Source organism: Eucyclogobius newberryi, unplaced genomic scaffold, assembly GCF_026437365.1.
Source record: "Eucyclogobius newberryi isolate DKJ021-1_F unplaced genomic scaffold, fEucNew1.0.hap1 SCAF_17, whole genome shotgun sequence".
NCBI lineage: Eukaryota > Metazoa > Chordata > Actinopteri > Gobiiformes > Gobiidae > Eucyclogobius > Eucyclogobius newberryi.
Window position 1 is genome coordinate 20,094,143 of NW_027315801.1, and position 19,457 is coordinate 20,113,599.

Genomic DNA, 19,457 nt, shown 5'->3' on the forward strand with positions numbered 1-19,457 from the left:
CCAAAAAATGCATAATAGAGAAGAAAAAAACATAAGTCGCACTGAGTATGAAATGTAGTTGCAAGTGTGAAAATAACAAATAATGTCACATATAAGTCGCTCCACAGTATCAGTATAAGTATAAGTATAAATATAAGTATAAGTCGCACCCCGGCCAAAAGTATGAAAAAAGCGACTTATAGTCCGGAAAATACAGTACTTCTCTTTTCTCCACTATAAAGACAGATCTTGAACACTTGACTCTGATCCAGACTTAAGTCTAAGTCAAAGGATTGAAACTATAAAAATGAATGTTTTGCCCAGATTTCTCTCTCTGTTCCAGACTCTTCCCATTTCCATCCCACCGGCTGTTTGAGGGAATAAAGCAACGTCAAGATTTATAAGGCAAGAAACCTTGTATCCGGTTCAAAACTCTACAATTATCACAAAAAAAAGGAGGCGGGGTTTGCCTTGTCTGAAAATCAGAGCGTTGCTGGTTTGACCCAGAATCTGAAGCTCAATGGTCTCACCAGCCTCCTGCTGGTGCCAGAGTCAGGACTAAACATGGACCAGCCTCCTGCTGGTGCTAGAGTCAGGACTAAACATGGACCGGCCTCCTGCTGGTGCTAGAGTCAGGACTAAACATGGACCGGCCTCCTGCTGGTGCCAGAGTCAGGACTAAACATGGACCGGCCTCCTGCTGGTGCTAGAGTCAGGACTAAACATGGACCGGCCTCCTGCTGGTGCCAGAGTCAGGACTAAACATGGACCAACCTCCTGCTGGTGCCAGAGTCAGGACTAAACATGGACCGGCCTTCTGCTGGTGCCAGAGTCAGGACTAAACATGGACCGGCCTCCTGCTGGTGCCAGAGTCTGGACTAAACATGGATCGGCCTCCTGCTGGTGCCAGAGTCAGGACTAAACATGGACCGACTTGCTGCTGGTGCCAGAGTCAGGACTAAACATGGACCGGCCTCCTGCTGGTGCCCAGAGTCAGGACTAAACATGGACCGGCCTCCTGCTGGTGCCCAGAGTCAGGACTAAACATGGACCGGCCTCCTGCTGGTGCGAGAGTTAGGACTAAACATGGACCGACCTCCTGCTGGTGTGTTTCAGTTTTATGCAACTAAAATCTGGAACATTCTTCCTGAAGATGTGAGACAGATGTTCAAATCTGTTTAGCTGTGCATGTGACTGAAAGGATTTACTCTCTTCTCTTTTATTTCTTAAACTGTTTTGTGATTTCTGTGATTTCTTTGTCATTTCAATGCATTTATTTCCTGTTGTGAAACACTTTGAATTGTCTCGTCTGTGAAATGTGCAACACAATTAAACTTGCCACACGCGCGCACAGACCTGCTCCGTGTGTCCATGTCCGCGGTCACATGAGAGGGTCCCGGTCCCGGCCCTGGTCCCGGTCCTAGACCTAGTCCTGACCCGGTCCTGGACCTGGTCCCGGTCCTGGTCCTGATCCTGGTCCTGGTCCCGGTCCCGGTCCTGGTCCCGGCCTGGTCCTGGTCCTGGTCCTGGTCCCGGTCCTGGTCCCGGCCTGGTCCTGGTCCCGGTCCTGGTCCCGGTCCCGGTCCTGGTCCTGGTCGCGGTCCTGGTCTCAGCCCTGGTCCTGGTCCCGGCTTCGCCCGGGTTTTCACTAAGCCACTACTCTATTCTTTTACTCTTCTTTTCCGTGCGATTTCCCCTCGGTTGGTCACATGGTTGGTCACGTGGTTGGTCACCGTTCTTCTTCCGTAAACATCCAGGGTGCACAGCGGGAAAATAGAACGCTAGAGTGACACAGCCAGTTTCGGCAGCCATGTTGTGACTGTTGAGATAACCGAGGAACTCACAAAAAGCTGGAGCTCTCCCCTCAGGCAGGAGGCCACTCCCCTCAGGCAGGAGGCCACTCCCCTCAGGCAGGAGACCACTCCCCTCAGGCAGGAGGCCACTCCCCTCAAGCAGGAGGCCACGCCCCTCAGGCAGGAGGCCACTCCCCTCAGGCAGGAGGCCACTCCCCTCAGGCAGGAGGCCACTCCCCTCAAGCAGGAGGCCACTCCCCTCAGGCAGGAGGCTACGGTTCATCCGGACCAGAACCTTCCGTCATAAGAACAGTTTCTTTCCCTCTGCCATTGGACCCATGAACACTGTCTCTCACTTTAATTAATTTAAAGGAGCAATGGACAAATTTCCGGCGATTTGAGAACTCAGGCGGAAGTGCACATGCCACTCCCCGTGCGGACTGATACAACACACACGTGCGTTTGTTTATTAGCGTGATGGATCGCATCGTCTCTCGTCTCCGTAGATTTCCGTCTCTTCTGAGCTCGAACTGTCTTTCTCCGTCTTAATTTTGTCCCGTACACTGAGGGAACTATATTATGATAGATCAATGCGCTTAGACACAGGGAAACATGCTACTCTCATGGGGACGAGCCAACGAGGCTCTGCAGGTGAACGAGGCTCTGCAGGTGAACGAGGCTCTGCAGGTGAATGAGGCTCTACAGGTGAACGAGCCTCTGCAGGTGAACGAGCCTCTGCAGGTGAACGAGCCTCTGCAGGTGAGCGGCAAGCCCCCGGAAGCCAAGATGGCCGCCATTGAAGCCTATGGAGCTGCTCATTGGTGCATGGTTCCAAAAAAGTTTTTTAGTTCCGCATTACTTCCTGAATACTGGTATATCTCCTCCCACTTTTGTGACGTCATCGCCGTGAGGCTTTGGCGTCGGGAGCGAGCACAGCGTGAAAGACTGAGAACAGTCAACACGGACTTTTGGAATGATTCGGCTTGAAATAGTCTGTTTACGTAACATATAATGATGTTATATCCATCTATAAATATACATGTATCATGTTGTAAAGCTCTGATATTTAAGAGAATTATAAAGAAGTGTTAAGATAAAAAGTCTGGTTTAATGACAATGAATTACATTTAGAGGTGTAATAACGTCCTCATCATTTTCTGTAGTTTTTGGTTTGGGTATTTATTTTGTTATTAACTTATATTTATTTATTTATTTAGATAATATAATTTGGCCAAAATGCTTTTTTTAATCAAATGAGAAGAAATATAAAATATAATCATCGATTCTATTACATAATTGAGTTAAGCAGTATTTAATTATATTCACTTTTTCCTTTTGTGTCGTTTTTGTGTCATGTCAATCTTTAATAAATACAAAACACATTTGTTTATTAATGTATTTAATAAGAATAATGAACATGAATGAACTTGTTCAATAAATGTAAATCTGTTTATATCTACAAATGATAAACAGATGATTTTAGCCACAGTTTTAGTTGAGTTTTAAAGCTACAATGTGGGAGTCCCTTATTAAGGAGTATTGGAGTCTGTGCACTGTTCATTATTATCATCATCATTATTAGAATCAGAAAAGGTTTATTGCCATTGTCAAAGAACAGAATTCACAAACAGTGGAACTTGCTTTGGTGATTCAGTGCAACATAAAAATAGTAACAATGATAAAACAACCTGTATAAGTTAAATAGAACAAACTGAATAAGATAAGATATTCCTTTATTGTCCACACATGGGGAAATTTCGTTGTTGCAACACAGTAGATACAGAGGAAAAGGACAGAAAACTTATAGGAAGTTTAAAAAACACTCTTAATAGATCGATCTTAATAGAAGAACTCTTATAAACAAAAACTCCTACAGACAAACCTCTCATTTCCTAATAAGGAATGGAGGGAAAATAGAGATAAAGATAAAATAAAAACAGCGTAAGACAAGATAATACTACTAATAATGGTAAAATAAACACTCTTTTTACATCAGTTATATGCACATGAATGTGACATTATTGCGTTAAATACTGAATATCTCAGTATTTAACAAGACTTTGTTTCCAGTCTTCTGGTGAAAAGGACTTCAGTAACTCCTCCGTTCAGCTCCATCGTTTGACTGGGAGACAAACAGAACATGTCACAGTTTTAGATGATACAAGTCATAGAACATACACTTCATATGTTTTAGATTTATACAAGTCATAGAACATACACTTCATATGTATTAGATTTATACAAGTCATATAACATACACTTCAAATGTATTAGATTTATACAAGTCATTATAACATACACTTCACATGTTTGTCCTGAAGCTGCTTCACAGACACATGTGACACAGCAGTGGCTCTTTTGAAGAACAATTATCATTTAGTTTTTTTGGTCATAACAAAACAGACATTTTATAAATTCAAAGTACTGATTCGAGGCACAAGTTATTATCAAAATACCTTTTGCTTTGGAGTCGTCAGGAGTTTACTTGAGATGACTCTGTGTCTGCAGTGACCTGTAGTGACCTGTAGTGACCTGTAGAGCTCTGGACAGCACAGACAGACCAAACTCACTGGTCAGCACTGAAGATGAGAAAGATACTCATTAGAACATGGATATATTATGTACATTTAACAGAGAAAAGCTGGAATATGTTATTGACAGATTTACATTTTGCTCTGTAACACAAAAGTTCCTCTTTTCACATTCATTTTTAAAGCTAGAACCAAAAGTCGTTTACTTATGCATAAGTTTAAACCTTAGAAGTTAGAACATAACTGACATGTTTGCTAAATCTCTACATATTCCGTGGAAGTAACTCCATGACATTCATAGAGAAAACAAGCGTGTGCTTTGCTGTTTAAACACAAGCACACTTCATTATTAAATGGGTAATAAAACCTCAAATGTCGTCTTATCAGCCCTGTGAGACACAACTGTCACTTTTAAAACACCTTTACATTTATATGTGTAATATATTACCCATTTCAGCAGGTTATATTTGAATTCTTGGTAGTTTTTGATAGGACATCATACAAACATCACTTTATTTCCCTTTCTTTCTCTAGTTTTCCTTGATCTGTGCTTAACCTTTTGTCTCTTGGAACATTTAGTAGGAGAAATAATGAGTTATTTATTTGCAGAAGGCACGAGCCATCACGGCGTGTCTTTCCAATGCATCTTTGTGTAGCTAAACGTTAGCTCGTGTTAGCTCGTGTTAACTCGTGTTAACTTGTGTTAACTCGTGTTAACTTGTGTAATCGTTGTTTTACACTTCATATGGAACGATGTGTGAAACGTGAGGAATGACATACAAACACAACTTACGTGTATCGTTGGTCTCGTCTGGTCACTTTCTTCTGCTTGTGTTTAGTTTCCGTCACATGTTCTTCTGAGGCTCGTTCATGAGGGTCACGTGCACGCTCGGTGCGCATACACCGTTCTCCGGAAGGTTAAAAAAATATTTTTAAAGTATTTTAGAAACAGTCAAAGAGTGAAATTCCTTCTATTTTATTTTTGGACTAAAAACAAGTTAGCATGTTTGGTAATTTTAGAGGCCGAACTCTTGAAATGGTCAAACCAAAAGGCTGCATTCTACTGAGTGGCCACTACTCAATTTGGAGCCAGAGGCAGAGGGGGCGTACCCTATCCAGATAATATAATACATCCATGGTGAGCGGTAGGTGCATCCTATGATTGATACGTGGCAGGACTAATCGGCCGTCCACGCCACGAGGAAATGAGACTCAGATTTGGGCCAAAAAATCGTCCATTCCACCTTTAATCAATCACTCACTGCACTGGTCACTTTCTGCACTTCTCATGTAAGTTTATTTGTACATTTTGTGTACATATTAAGTCTATTTTTATCTTATTACTAAATTGAAATAGTTTTTCTTGAATGCATGCCTTGTTTGATGTGTTTGCCCTCATTATTGTTCATTGTTCATTGTTTAATGTTGCTCTGAATCACCAGGACAAGTTCTTTGCCTGTGAATTCCGTTCAAAAGGCAATAAACCTTTTCTGATTCTGATTCTGATTCTGATCGCTGCTACGTTGGGCCTGTTAGTAATGTTAGCCATGTTAGCCTCGGGTCCTCTAGCCATGTTAGCGTTGTTTTGTCGTCGGTAGCTTTTGAGGTGGGCTGTTTGTCACCAGAGCCGTGGACCGTCAGCTTTGTTTAGTTCTCGTACCGTTACTAGTCTTTTGTTTTCCTGGTTTTGTCATCTCTTGGTCCTCGTTTCTTGGAGTTTTGTGGGTAAAACTTTTTAAGAAAACCGTTGCCAGCGGCAAAGCGTCAAAGCGGCTCACTCTGATGTCATACCCCTATTTTATCTTTTCATCTGTTTCGTATTCTTGTGGTTTTCATGTTTGTATGTTGTGTTCGACCAGAGAGTTTAAAGACATTTGAACCCAATGGGATCAGAAGTGTTACAGCACACTGAACCCAACCAAACAACCAAAAATGTAAAAAAAAGGAAAAGAAAAAAAATAATAGACATTTTATATTCACAAGAGATATTTGAATGACACTGAACATCAAAAACTAATGAAATTATATTTATACAGAGGCGATTACAGAAGGGGAGTTACAATATTGATTTATAACCACATAGTTTTGAACAAAGTTTTTAATGTAAAGACAAAGAATGCAGATGTGTATTGCTCCACCAGGGGGCGATGTCACCTTCTATACAGACATGGACCTGATTGTGAACCACTCTGAGGGAACCCTGACCCCTGACCCTGACCCACTCTGAGGGAACCCTGGCCCCTGACCCACTCTGAGGCAACCCTGACGCTGAACCACTCTGAGGGAACCCTGACCCCTGACCCTGAACCACTCTGAGGGAACCCTGACCCTGAACCACTCTGAGGGAACCCTGACCCCTGACCCACTCTGAGGGAACCCTGACCCTGAACCACTCTGAGGGAACCCTGACCCCTGACCCTGAACCACTCTGAGGGAACCCTGACCCACTCTGAGGGAACCCTGACCCTGACCCACTTTGAGGGAACCCTGACCCTGAACCACTCTGAGGGAACCCTGAACCACTCTGAGGGAACCCTGACCCCCGACCCTGAACCACTCTGAGGGAACCCTGACCCCTGACCTTGAACCACTCTGAGGGAACCCTGACCTTGACCCACTCTGAGGGAACCCTGACCCCTGAACCACTCTGAGGGAACCCTGACCCTGAACCACTCTGAGGGAACCCTGACCCCCGACCCTGAACCACTCTGAGGGAACCCTGACCCCCGACCCTGAACCACTCTGAGGGAACCCTGACCCCTGACCCACTCTGAGGGAACCCTGACCCCTGATCCTGACCCACTCTAAGGGAACCCTGACCCCTGGCCCTGACCCATTCTGAGGGAACCCTGAGCCCTGACCCTGAACCACTCTGAGGGAACCCTGACTCCTGACCCACTCTGAGGGAACCCTGACCCACTCTGAGGGAACCCTGACCCTGAACCACTCTGAGGGAACCCTGACCCCTGACCCACTCTGAGGGAACCCTGACCCACTCTGAGGGAACCCTGACCCACTCTGAGGGAACCCTGACCGTTGACCCTGAACTCTGACCCATTCTGAGGGAACCCTGACCATGACCCACTCTGAGGGAACCCTGATCCTGACCCTGAGGGAACCCTGACCTGTGGAGATTAGGATCTTCACATTCAGCTACATTAGACGTGTGGAGAAGCACTGACTGGAGGAACAATAAAGAAGAAGTTCTTATTATTAATGAATGAAGAATATAGGAATGATTAACATAGAGAATATGCTGTATAACCATTGTTCTAATCCACACACAATCTACTGTATTTATTCCAGAATAGACTTTTTATTTATCTTCAATAAAGACAGATCTAGAATCACTGGAGAAGTCACAATAGAGCTCAGAGATCATGCTCTACATTTCTGTTCAATGCAGCTGCTTAATGACCTTTTGTTGAAGGACAAAATGTCCAACAACATTAAGACTGATCAAAATTATACTGGGGAAATGTGTGTTTGTTTTAATATTTTTAATAATTGAAAAAAAAAAAAAAAAGAGAGACAAAAAAAGGTTATAAATAATACTCTCGGAAGTCCAACTTTAGAACTTCAAATTACAGAGTGTCACTGGTCTGAAGGGAGCGGCAGCACGGGGGGCGTCAGGGGGCGAGTCTTAGTCCTGCTTGTACTGCTAACGCTATACTACGTGTGGCACGGTGCAGTAAACCTGATGCTACAGCCTGGCTATAGCTGATTTCAGTTCCTCCAATGAGTGGATCCAGGCTTCTAACTCCGTAACCCTGGCAACCAAAGCCACCACTACACTGTACCTCACGCACCTGTCGTCAGAGAAAGAGCCAGGGTTCTGACTCCACATATGACAACTTGAGCAGGTAAAGGCAGAGGAAGAGTCAGCAATGACGCTAGCGGCTAGGCTAGGCTAGCTCAGGCTGAGGCAAGAGATCCACGGGTTTAATCCACAAAATCAAACCTTCAATGCTGTATAGGAAGCTTTTTAGAATATAGCTTTTAGCCTCCCATACAGCATTGAAAGTTTGATTTTTGAGTTTGTGCCAAATTTGTAGAGAATGAACAACTCTCAAAACAGAATACGCTCAGCGGGAAGTTACATCACCAGCAAAGTGGAGGTTTTCAGTGTTGCTAATTGTTTTGTGTTCATCAAAACGGCTGAAATAGTAACTTATCTTTATTTCACAAGAGATAAGACTATGTTTACAGTTAGCCACACCCACTTTGAAAATGCAAGCAGTTGTCTGACAACCCTGTAAGAACAAAGGTCTGCTCAACCAATGTGTCATGAACAAGGTGCAGGAATTCTAGCAGCGCTAGCAGCAGTGTGGATATTAGCACTAACTGAATGTTCTTCCCGCTCTCATCCCCATTTCACACCACACAGTCCTACCTAGCAGAGCCCACGGGACAAAAAAATAAGTTAATTGTTCCAAAAGTGTGGATGGATTCCAAGATATCATTGTGTTTTAGAACTAGAATATGCTAAATATGCTGCTAAAGTTGTGTCATTTTCACCTTTTCTTTACAAAGTGATTGGTATAAATCTCCACTGTTTCCATCGAATAAATTCAAAACTAGAAAATCCAAACTTGTCATATGCACTTTGAGTTCCCTCACATAATAATCACAGGTACAAATTCTTAAAGCCTTGACTAAATGAATTGCCAGTACAAACAGGCTGGTTCAGACTGAGCTCATTCTGACTTAGACCAGGACAAAAGCCACTGGGGATCACAATGTAGTAAATGATTATTGTTTGCAGCGGAGCCTGAGTGAGCAGCCGAGCAGGTTTACACGCCCACATACACACACACACACACACATATACACACCCACATACACATACACACGCACATATACACACACACATATACACGCCCACATACACACACATGCACATATACACATATATACACACACACACACACACACACACACACACATATACACATATACACATATACACACACATACACATATACACACATATACACACATACACGTACACACACACACACGCACGCACACACACACACACACACACACACACACACACACACTGCTGAGTGAAAGAGGAAATTGCTCAGGGTGAAGTTCGACACACTTTCAGACTTCCTCATAGCGTCTGTACTGGTCGTGTGCTTGTGTCTGCTCTTCACTCCGACACGACATGACGGGGCCGGATTAACAACGTCTGTTCGTTTGTGTGGAGCAAGGGGCACGAGGACACATGGAGGGGGCCGCCAAGGTGAGACTGTCCTCTTACAGCTATCACAGTAAAGGTTTGAAGCTGTGCTGTACTGCTTTAGCTTCATCAATATATATATATATATATATATATATATATATATATATATATATATATATATATATATATATATATATATGACCAGAGAGTGTAAATAAAAAATAATAACACAAATAGACATCCACTAAACACAAATACAAACAAAATCATGGCAAGTTTAAATGTCCAATTTATTCCAAAGTCCGTCAAATTTACCCATTTCCAAATTAAGGTACAACTGTTATTTTTTCCAAATTGCCTGATGTCTGTTACTTTGCCAGTCCAATCCTTGATCTTTCTTTGAGTCATCCATTTCTTAGTGATAACATTTTTCCTGCTGCCAAAAGTACATTCCAAAGGAATCCATTCATTGTGTCCATGGCTGGGTTTTGAGGCCCAAGTAAAAAATGCAAAATTATGAGAGGAACGGAAATGTCAAAAAAACTGTCTGCAGTGCTATTTTCATTTCAGTCCAATATTTCTGGGCAACAGGACAGTCCCAAAACACATGATCGTGGTTTGCCTCCTGGTGCCAAGTTTCTCAAGTAATTAGCATACCCTAGCAAATAATTAGCACTTTGACATGGTGTTATGAAAAAAAACATGATTTTTCCAGCAAAACACTCTCCAAACATGAAACTTTGTGGTTCCCCATTAAGATGTACAAACACTTTCCCACTTGTTTTTAACATATTTAGTAGAGTAGCCGTCCAGATTAGCAATGTATTCATATCATTTAGATATTATTCTCCTTGAAAGTTCTGATTTATAAGTCTTGATCCAAATTCTAGTCAGAGGATAATAAAGGTAATTACTTTGTTTAATTTCTTGGTTATAATAAAATAATAATAAAAGTCCTGTTTCTCCAAGTCAAAGGATTATTTCAGCATATGAATGTTTTTGATTATCTTTTACAATCTGGTTAAAAACTTTTACATCTTTTGTAATTCAGACCTTGACTCTAAGGTCAGTTCTATTTGGTACAAAACCTGTGCCAAAAGCTTTACCAGTCTAAGATTTTAACATCTTTGTTTAGTTTGTATGTTCTCCAAATGACTCAAGCGTCTGTCATCTGCCAGTAAGACCTGCACAGGAACCTCCGGCACCACATTACTCTCAGTATAAGGCCTGTACAGGAACCCCCTGCACCACATTACTCTCAGTATAAGACCTGTACAGGAACCCCGGCACCACATTACTCTCAGTATAAGACCTGTACAGGAACCCCGGCACCACATTACTCTCAGTATAAAACCTGTACAGGAACCCCCGGCACCACATTACAGGAGGGGAACCAGTTCTTCAGGAGGAGAACCAGTTCTTCAGGAGGAGAACCAAATCATTCTTAATTAATAATTGTATTTCTTCTTATAATCTTGAGTTTGTGTTTTTAACTGAAACATGGCTTGACAAAATACAGAGTTCACAAAACAGTATAAGACATAAAAGTGAAGAGTGCAAGTTAAATCATTTCAGTCATATGCACAGCTTAACACAATTGTTTTTAGGTTAGATTTGAGCATTTCCATAGTTGAAACCTGTCTCACATTTTGAGAAAGACTGTTCCAGATTTTAGCTGCATAAAACTGAAACGCAGATTCCCAATTGTCCGAGATGGTTCATATGGCACTATCATTTCGGAGATGTACTTTGGTGCTAGACCATGGAGAGACTTGTACACAAGCAGAGCTGCTTTAAAGTCTCTTCTTTGAGCCACAGGAGCCAGTGCAGAGACCTGAGAACAGGACTAATGTGATGATACTTCCTGGTTCTAGTCAGGATCCGAGCAGCAGCGTTCTGGATGTACTGCAGCTGTTTTACAGCTCGTTTGGAGAGGCCAGTAAGCAGGCCGTTACAGTAGTCTAAACTACTGGAGACAAACACATGGATAAGTCTCTCCAAATCTGGTTTTGATGCTATATTTTGGATTTGGGCAATTTTTTTAGATGGTAAAAAGCTGCTGATGTTATTGATTTGATGTGGCTGTTAAAGTTCAAGTCTGAGTCCATTATTACCCCCAGATTTATAACTTGGTTTGTCTTTATAACCTTCAGTCTTGTCTGAGTTCAGCTGGAGAAAGTTGTTTTGCCTCCACACACTGATCTGTTGGATGCAGTGACAGAGTGAATCCACTGGTCCATATTCACCTGTGACAGTGAAACATAGATCTGACTCGTCGGCATAATTGTGATAGGACACATTTTCACTGCGTATCAACTGACCTAACGGCAGCATGTAGAGGTTGAACAGAAGGGGACCCAGGACTGACCCTTGGGGCACTCCACAGGTCAGGGTCATGTGGTCTGAGACACAGCTACCAATTTCAACACAGTACTTCCTGTCTTCCAGATAGGACTTTAACCAGTTTAGGGCGGGGCCAGTGATGCCCACCCAGTCCTCTAGTCTCTGTAAGAGGGTCCCATGATCGACAGTGTCAAAAGCAGCACTTAACATAACGTAAAACATAAAACTATTAAAAATATAAGAAATAAATAGCTTCATTTAGCCTACGCTGTTTTGAAGCAATTACTGGATCGATTAAAAAAAATTACAAAACGTTTGTTCTCATAAACTGAAATGTATTTAGAAAAACAAGTGTAATTTCACCAATACTTTGCTTCAGTTTATGTGCATTACAACTTCAGAGTTGATCTACAGTTCTACACAGAGACTAACATTTGACTTTATAACAAAATAAACTTCTCAAAATCTTAAAAACTTTTAAATGTACTAACTAACATTTCCACGTCTGTGTACTGTAGTTATCTGTACACCTGAACTGACACACCACTAAACTTATGCTCAAAAGTGCTTAAAGTGCACTTCTCCCTCGGCAGCTCACACAGCAGTGCAGCAGAGCCCCGTGGAGGAGGGGCGACCACCGGCGTCATTGTGGGACGCGTAGTTTTAGCGATAAAAACGGTTACGGATGCAATTACGGTTCTATGAATCGTTTTTTTTTTTTTTTTTATATATATATAAATTTGAAATGTTCGGCGGGCCGGATTAAAATGTCTGGCGTGTCGGATTTGGCCCGCGGGCCAGAGTTTGACACCTATGATGTAGATGAACTCAGACTCCTGGACAGTTTTGTCAGTTACAGGTGCAAAGTGTCTAGGTGGTTTAAGGGTAATTTTTGCATTGTGGGATTTATATAATTTTTAATGTTCTGAACTTTGTCATTAAAGAATAATTCAAACTCATTACACTTGGATGTGGAAATTAACGGCAGCTGAGCTGGAGGGTTTGTTCATCTGTTACTGTGGCAAACGAGGACTTCCAATAATTTCAGAAAAATATCTTTCCCTAGTTCTACATAAAATGAGATTCAGCTTCTCTTTGTAAATCTCTTTTTGAACCTGGAGCTTTGACTTGCGCCATTTCCGTTCAGCCCGGTGACACTCCCTTTTTTGTGCCCTGACCCAATCATCATTTCTCCATGGCGCCTTCTGCTTATTTTGAACCATTTTAGCCTTCATAGGGGCAATGGTGTCCAGAACATTCAAAACACTAGATGTAACAGAGTTCAACAAATCATTCACATTAGAACATGAGACATTTTCAAAGTTTATCATTTCCATAAACAGTGCACCTGTGCCATCATTTATGTGTCTCCTCAGAACAACTGTAGGACCAACCTCTGAACAGCTGCAGAACCAGCCTCTGAACAGCTGCAGGACCAGCCAGTTGTTTGGGAAAAACATACATGTCAAAGAAGACACAGAAATGGTCAGACAGAGCAGCACCGACCACATTGACATTTGAAATATTTACCCCCTTTGTAATTATGAGATCTAGAGTGTGCCCTCTGCTGTGGGTGGGGCCACTCTGCTGTGGGTGGGGCCACTCTGCTGTGGGTGGGGCCACTCTGCTGTGGGTGGGGCCACTCACATGCTGAGTAAGACTGAAGGTTTCAAGGACAGCATCAAGCTCTTTAGCGTTTCTGTCACAAATATTATCAACATGCACATTGAAACCACCTGTAATGACCAAACCATCTAAATCTGTGCGACTGAAACATTTCAGTAAAATCATCAATAAAACATTGGCAGTGCTGGAGAGGCTTGTATAAAACAATGAAGAGAATGGATGAGACTGTTGAGAATGTTTCAGTTAAAAACATAAAATTAAGATTATAAGAAGAAATTACATTATTAATTAGGCTGCCCTAATCTGTCTGTTTGCTGTAACCCGACCCAACATTTTTCAAGTGGGTCGGTCGGTAGGTAAATTCTTATTTTTTTTACTTAGAAGGCAAAAAAAAAATCAAAATTTTATAATTTTTTGACTCGAAGTGACCGCCAGGGGTCAGGCTTCAACAGTCCAGGGGTCAGGCTTCAACAGTCCAGGGGTCAGGCTTCAACAGTCCAGGGGTCAGGCTTCAACAGTCAATGACGGAAAACGTCTCAATCAACCCGATCGGGAGACTAAATCTCCTGATTTTAAGATATTTCAATCGACCTTTTGTACGTCGTTATCCTTTATTTTGGTAGCGAAGGGGAGCGGGGGGAACATGCGTGGGACACGGACGCCGCCATGTTTGTTGTGATGATGCTGCTGGGCGTGTTTTCCATCCAGAATGCGATGCGTAAGTCAAATTTAAATGAAGCCACACCATGGCATAGAACGATATGAGCGGTGGCGAGGGCAGTGGCGCTGACTGAGCCAAATCAACATGTAAAAGACAATATGGCTAACAAGCTGTCAAAGAACACCAGAAATACATTTGTAGACCTAAACAAGGCTGGAAAAAGGCTACGGGCAACTGTTTGGAATAACTGTTAGAAAATGGAAGAGGCAAAAGATGATGTCACTCTTACATGGAGCTGGGGCTCCATGTAAGATCTCACCCCGTGGGGTTTCAATGCTGATAAGAAAGGTGAAGAATCAGCCCAGAACTACAGGAGGAGCTGGTCAATGACCTGAAGAGAGCTGGGACCACAGGTTGAAAGGTTACTATGGTAAGACACCATGCTGTCATGGTTTAAAATCATGCATCGCACAGAAGGTTCCCTTGCTTAAGTCAGCACATGTCCAGACCTGTCTGAAGTTTGACCATGACCATCTGGATGATCCAGAGGATCATGGGAGAAAGTCATGTGGTCAGATGAGACAAAAATATAACTTTTTGGTATAAATTCCACTTGCTTTGGAGGAAGAAGAATGAGGATGTAATGGAGTTAAAAATGCACTTAATATTTGGTTTCCTTTCCTGTGAGTATTTAAAATGTTGAAAATGTGAATTTTATAATTTTGTCATTTTATTTTGAAAGACCAGTGCACGCTACACTACGGACAGTGTGAAGACATTAAAGGTGTTTTTTATGTCTTAGTCCCAGAGTAAAAAATGGTCAACTCCAATCTGTGTGTCTTTGTCTTCGTATACGGCGTGACAGAAGAGTTTCGCACCCGTTACAGTAGCATCCCAAGTGCACTATCCCTACTGTGAAGCATGGGGGTGGAAACATCCTGCTTTGGGGGTGCTTTTCTGCACAGGGGACAGGAAGACTGCACTGTATCAAGGAAAGAATGAATGGGGCCATGGATTGTGAGATTTTGGGGACCGACCTCCTTCCCTCAGGATTCTATCTCTCACAGTGGAAATGCACAGTGGATGACAATTTCAGGCCGGTCCATAATTTCTAAGGAAAAATTGCAGGGTGTTCAAATACTTACTTTCCTCACTGGTGACTTTAACCACGCTTCTCCCTCTTCTGTTATGCCAACATACATCCAGTATGTTACCTGCCTCACCAGAGACAAGAAAACACTGGACTTGTTTTATGACAACACAAAGGAGGCTTATTCCTCCTCCCTCCTCCCTCCCCTGGGCAGCTCGGACCACAACCTTGTACATCTGAGGCCTGTGTATGAACTCATCGTGCGCAGGCAGCCTGTGGTGTTCCATGTGGTGAGGAGGTGGTCTGCTGAGAGCGAGGAGGCTCTGAGGGACTGCTTCAGCACCACTGTCTGGACTGAGCTTTATGACCCACATGGGGAGGACATCAACACCATCACAGAGTGCATCATGGACTACATCAACTTCTGTTTTGAGAACACTGTTCCCTCCCGGACGGTGTGGTGTTTTCCAAACAACAAGCCGTGTATTAACCGTGAACTGAAGGCTCTGCTGAAGGAGAAGAAGAGAGCCTTCAGGTCAGGGAACAAGGAGGAGCTGAGGACTGTGCAGAAGGAGCTGATGAGGAAGATCAGGCAGGAGGAAGCCGGCTACAAGAGGAAGATGGAGGAACAGCTGCAGGGAGTGTGGAGGAGCCTGAAAACCATCTTGGGCTTCAAAATCCCCCCTGACCAGACGGAGGGGGACCTATAGTGGGTGAACGATCTAAACTCTCACTTTCTGAGATTTGATCAATCGCCCACCCCTCCCCCTGCACAGCTGCATGCTCCCTCTTCCACAGCCGGACAATGGCCCACACCCGTTCCTCTTCGCATCTCTGCTCCGGCCCATCAGCTCCTCACTTCTCCTGGGTTCACCTATCCCCCCAGCACACAGTCCCCCTGCCATCCACTGACTGTCACAGCAGCACAGGTGAGGAGAGAGCTGAAGAGGATTAAAGTGAGGAAGGCAGCAGAACCTGACGGCATCAGCTCCAGGCTCCTTAAGTCCTGCGCAGATGAACTGTGTGGGGTTATGGAGCATGTCTTCAACATGAGCCTGAAGCTGAGGGTGGTACCACAGGTCTGGAAGACCTCCTGCCTGGTACCTGTGCCCAAGACACTGTGCGACAAAGACCTCAACAGCTTCAGGCCGGTGGCTCTCAAATCCCATCTGATGAAGACACTGGAGCAGCAGGTCCTGGACCACCACCACTCCACCGTGAGCTCAGCCATGGACCCGCTGCAGTTTGCATACCGGCCTGGCATCGGAGTGGAGGACGCCGTCATCTCCCTGCTGCACCGCTCTCTCTCTCACCTGGAGAAGCCTGGCAGCTCTGTGAGGATCCTGTTCTTTGATCCCTCCAGCGCCTTCAACACCATCAGCTCCTGAGGGACAAGCTGGAGACGGCTGGTTTGGAGTACGACCTGCAGAGTGCATCCTGGACTACCTCACAGACCGACCCCAGTTTGTGAGAGACTGTGTGACACTTGGACCTGCAGTGTGGGGGCGCCCCAGGGCACCGTCCTTGCACCCTTTCTCTTCACCCTCTACACTGCAGACTTGACACGATACGGACACCTGTGTCCTGCAGAAGTTCTCTGACCACTCTGCCATCATCAGACTCATCACGGACGACGATAATGTGGAGGACAGAGGACTAGAGCAGGACTTTGTGGACTGGTGTCAGCGGAATCACCTCCTCATCAACGCTGGAAAGACCAAGGAGATGGTGGTGGACTTCCACAGACACCACTCTGCTGCCCCCTCACCAGTGAACATCCAGGGAAGGGACATTGAGAGAGTGACTCATACAAGTACCTGGTGTTCATCTGAACCACAAACTGGACTGGACTCATAACACAGACTGCACAGGAAGAGCCAGAGTGGGCTCTACCACCTGAGGAGACTCAGGTCTTTTGGAGTGACAGGGCCACTCCTGACAGGGCCACTCCTGAAGACCTTCTCTGACTCTGTGGTGGCATCAGCTCCTGTAGGTGTGGTCTGCTGGAGCAGCAGCATCACAGAGAGGGAGAGGAATAAGCTGGACAAAGCTCCGTCCTGGGCTGTGCTCTGGACTCGGTGCAGGAGGTGGGGGACAGAAGGGTCCTGGCTAAAGTCACATCTATGCTGGACCATGAGTGTCGCCCCCTGTAGGACACTCTGTCCGCTCTGGAGATCAGCTTCAGTAATAGACTGATCCACCCTCGTTGTGCGAAGGAGACGTTTCACAGGTCTTTCCTTCTGCTGCTGTCACACTCTACAACAAACACTGTTAACCCTGAACATGTGTCATTCAGCTTCACAATCATGTGGAATACTGTAATACTCATGTGCAATACTGTGACATAATGTCAATCATAATGGTGCAACATTTTTGGAGTTTTTTGTCTAAGTTATCTGTTTATTTATTATCATACTATTATTGTACCTAATCTGTGTTGCAACAATGGAATTTCCCCATTGTAAAACAAAGGTTATTTTATCTGATCTTATCTTATATGAGCCGTGCTCTGCCCACCAACTGAGAAGGACAAACCCTTGTATGTGTCTCCCTCTGTAGGTTAAGGCTGTGTAACACATGCTCAGTTGTGATTGTAGTAACAGGAGCATTGGATAAGATAAGATAAGATAATCCTTTATTGTCCCACATGGGGAAATTCCATTGATGCAACGCAGGTAGATACAACATAACATAACATGGTATAGATTTACTCATGCATTACCAATAATAAAGGTTGTCCCACAATGAACACATTTCACTGTTGCAGTAATGTACAGGAACAGCCGCAAATATGCAAGATAATGGTTAAAAATCATTAAATCATTAAAAAAAAGAGAGTTATCCTGTTTTTCCGGTTTGTCTTATTGTTGTGTTTATTTGTTTGTCAGAACACAGAGCCATTGTCTCCAAGCTCCAGGGGCAGTTTCAGCTTCTCCTCACTGCGTATCAAAAGTAAGGAGTGCATTTTGAGCACATTCACTGTCTTGTCTTGTACTTAGTGTATGTAAAAGTGCACTATTGTAACTGTCCACAGGGAGGCATCCCAGTCAGGATGAGGGTTTCACAAGGCGCAGGGGACAGTGGTCCTTCTCCTCGGTGCCAAACCGCTCCAGGAAAGGTTTGTTCTGACAACACACAGTCATTAAATTTCAACTGAAAACAACAACTTTGTCCAAGCTGCACCTAAAGGTTTTTAATTTCTCAATTTAATCCACTCACGTCCATAGATTTATATGGAAATGATTAAATTCAATGGTCTTTTTCTAGTCTTGCATTAAAGATCAGCTTTTAAAGCCCTTTAAATTTAAGACTTGACAACATTTTGACGGAACTGACTGAAGGATTTGTTAATATTTAATTCTCATTCCGGATAATTAATGTTTCAACTCCAATTAACTCTTGTACGCCAATTTTCAAAAAGATTTAGTTTACTCAACTACTAAATAAAGATACACAAAATCTGCCTTGTTTTGATCTAAATTCTGCTTTTGAGATTTATAAGTCATAATATGTGCAATTTGTATGTTAACCTAAAAAGCGCAATGAAAAACTGATTTTTAAAAATATTCTTTTACAGCTATATACTGTAAGTGCATTAAAGAATACATTTCAAATGTATATCTTTAAATTTAAGATTTATTCCTTCCTAAATAAAACAAATAGACAAATAATGGACCATGTCATTAAAACATCCACTCGCTCTTCACCAAAATTAGCCTTTAAAATCACTGTTTCACCCACAAAAAGGCACAAAGAGATGAGTACACACAGAAAACAGACAGGCGACGCTACAGGAACCAAACAATCAAAGCTGACGGACCGTGGCCTCAGTAGAAAAGAACTCTAACATGGCTAACAGGCCCAGTGTTCCGAGGGCCCTCCCCCCGTCGCTAAACCAAGCGTTGCATCGTTCCCTGCGTAGACTCTCCAGGGCCGTCCCTGTCGTAAGGAGGGGAAGAGACTTTACTACAGGTGGCCCTTATGTTGCGTGAAATGCAACATGACAACATGGCATCATTGAGAGCTGAGTTCAGAATGGGGAACAACAATACAAGGCGTGACCAAATCAAAGACGAAATAATGGAGCTGAAGGCGGACCACATATTGGTGAGGTGGAGCAGCATATTTCAGACATTATAGATGAGTTAAGGGAGCTGAAGGCCAAGATAGTGACATTGCGGACAGAGGTCAAGAATATGGAAAGCAAGATTTGGAGGATTTGGAGTCCAGGTCCCACAGGAAG

At 43.5% G+C, this 19,457-nt stretch overlaps 1 protein-coding gene across 2 annotated transcripts in view; it reads left to right on the forward strand.

Moving 5' to 3' along the window:
- Nucleotides 1-9,521: 9,521 nt before the first annotated feature.
- dennd2da (DENN/MADD domain containing 2Da) overlaps nt 9,522-19,457 on the forward strand; it is a 78,542-nt gene continuing 68,606 nt past the window's right edge. For both annotated transcript variants that reach the window (XM_072449341.1, XM_072449342.1), the window contains exons 1-3: nt 9,522-9,554; nt 18,103-18,166; nt 18,249-18,332. In XM_072449341.1, coding sequence (XP_072305442.1) covers nt 9,537-9,554; nt 18,103-18,166; nt 18,249-18,332 — 166 coding nt within the window. In that variant the 5' untranslated portion in view covers nt 9,522-9,536. The remainder of the gene's footprint in view (nt 9,555-18,102; nt 18,167-18,248; nt 18,333-19,457) is intronic.